The following is a 2283-nucleotide window of genomic DNA, read 5'->3' as shown; positions in this document are numbered from 1 at the left end:
GTTTGGGTTCCGCCCCCCCCCAAGAATTCTGCCTGCTACCTACTTGTACAACACATAACAAAACGCTAAAGTAAAGCAATTAACTTTTCAAAAAGCATAATGTTATGAACATGATCTATTTATGCTGTCTCTTTTTTGCAGATATTGGGAAAAAATACATACCCACAGTCTGGAGCTGGGCACCACCTACAATCCGGATCTGCAACCAGCCATCGCCTAAGCATAAACTCTTCGTATTTTTCCATCAAGATGTCGTCATTTAATATCAAACGAATATCATGAGGATTAAACCGTTCTGAGCATTCTGGACAGCTAATATTAACTCTGCTCTCGGAGATTTCTATCCGGAGATACTGACGCAAGCAATCCACACAAGATCTATGGTGACAAGTCATTATCTCCGGGAACCTGTCCTTGGAGTGCCGTAAAAGGCACAAGGGGCATTCCATGAAGTCTCCACTTGGTTTGCTGCTGGAGGTTGTTCTGGAAGAGGTACACGTGGAGAAAATAGAGTTCTTGTCTGTACACATTTCTGAATGAATACTTTCAATACTTGCAATTCCATCAACACCTCCATTTAAATCCCTAGACTTGCGTTTTGTGTCTTTTTTTCTCCGAAAAAAAGAGCCCAATGAAATTCTTCTTTTCTTTGGTGCCTTTTTAACAGATGGTAAACTCACAGAGGAAGCAGAAGACTGGAGGTCCCGATCAGAGCCCATTTGCCGATGTAAACTCATGTCTAGGTCACTCATCAGAAATGGGTTAAATTTCATATACAACCCTAATCATTTTTAAGGATCAAAATAATAGAGTCAGAGGATACAGGCATATTATTATGTAAACCAGTTTGAGAGTCTTCATGCAGAAAATTCACATGTATCCACTTCCAGCGAATTCTTCAGAGGAATTCCCTATATTAGGAGGAAAGATTAAAAAAAAAAAGATTAGAATCACATCCATTGCTTTTGGTTCTGAAAAATCACAGCACTTTAATGCCTTGTTATTTACATTACTCCCATCTCCTTCTTGCCATCCGACCCAATAGTTCTTTCTGTCAGCTTTTTCTATCCTTTACACCCTTCTCATCTTAACAAGCCTGAAATTTCCCTGTGGTCAAGGAATATCTTTGTTACACTTAAGCAGTGCCAAGAACAGCATCTTCATTCCCCTGCTCCGTAAAGGGGGTGGTGTGTGTGTGTGCATGCACACATGTGTAGAAGTTACCATAACCCAAGGTGACAACCAAATGTATTAACAAGTTCTTCCATAAAGTATAACAGGCTTACAGCATTGGAAACTTTTCTGTTTTCTCTACCTTACATTTTCCACACACGTGATACAAACCCAATGCAGTCAATTAAAAGAAAGGAAGATTTTTGTGTGCGTTTTAAATCCATTTTAGACTGCCAGCAGAAATTAAGTCACTGTGGTTAAACAACTCAATATATTCTCAAAACCTAAGGGTTCTCAGAGAAATATGCAGATGCATATTTATAAAGTAAAGCACCTGAATATTTCAAGAAGCAGAGCTGCAGAGTGAGTGACAGCCAATGCTGTCTTGCCCTTACTTCCATATTGCAATTCAAGCAAAGACTAGAGTTAAGGTGATACTTGAATTTTTCATCACACTGACATTTAAAAAAAAAAAAAAAGCCCAAAACACAGATTCCCATCACATACCAAGCTTCAGTTATTCCCTGTGTACAAGAGGATGGCAAAGATTTCCTTCTGTTCCCTGTTGCTTAACTGACTGGCTCCAAGAAGAGTGGAAAATATTTTTCTTTCTCTATTTTCCTCCAACAGAGGAGACTGCTGCAAGAAGTGGCAGATCACCTCCAATCAAAAACACTAATTTCCCCCAAACATGCAAATATTCCCACTTCTTGGAAGCTTGATTGTACAAGAGGGATTTTTCTAACTCTCAGTGAACTGCTTCTGTAACAGAAGAATGAGAAGGCATTTCCTATGCGACACCAGTGCTGCGTATCTAGATCCAACTTCTGCTGGCACCATTTCTTTCCTCAGCATTTCCCAACTGACCTCCCAGAAACGGGTGCACTGGGTTTCTGTGATTTTACCATAGGACGACAAAATCAGAAACAGGATACTAAAAATAAGTCAAAATATAGAAACAAAGGAATGTAGAGGGCCACTGATAATGACACAAAAACATAATTTCTAACTTATACATCTTGCTGCGGAGAAGATGAAGGGTGGCAAAAGCCAATACTGACTGAGATGAATGTCTGTATTTTACCAGAGCCCAGGCAGTCTGTTTAGAGG

The 2283-nt window shown here is 39.6% G+C and overlaps 1 protein-coding gene across 1 annotated transcript in view; it reads right to left on the bottom strand.

The window, feature by feature from the left end:
- Positions 1-913, bottom strand: part of RNF19A (ring finger protein 19A, RBR E3 ubiquitin protein ligase) — a 20909-nt gene extending 19996 nt beyond the window's left edge. The window contains exon 1 of the mRNA XM_009695708.1: positions 163-913. Within this exon, the coding sequence (XP_009694010.1) occupies positions 163-773 (611 nt within the window). The 5' untranslated portion in view covers positions 774-913. The remainder of the gene's footprint in view (positions 1-162) is intronic.
- Positions 914-2283: the final 1370 nt, after the last annotated feature.

The sequence above is a fragment of the Cariama cristata genome, unplaced genomic scaffold, assembly GCF_000690535.1.
Source record: "Cariama cristata isolate BGI_N322 unplaced genomic scaffold, ASM69053v1 scaffold19352, whole genome shotgun sequence".
NCBI classification, from domain to species: domain Eukaryota; kingdom Metazoa; phylum Chordata; class Aves; order Cariamiformes; family Cariamidae; genus Cariama; species Cariama cristata.
The sequence above is the reverse complement of the archived record's forward strand: the minus strand, read 5'-3'. Positions and strand labels throughout refer to the sequence as shown.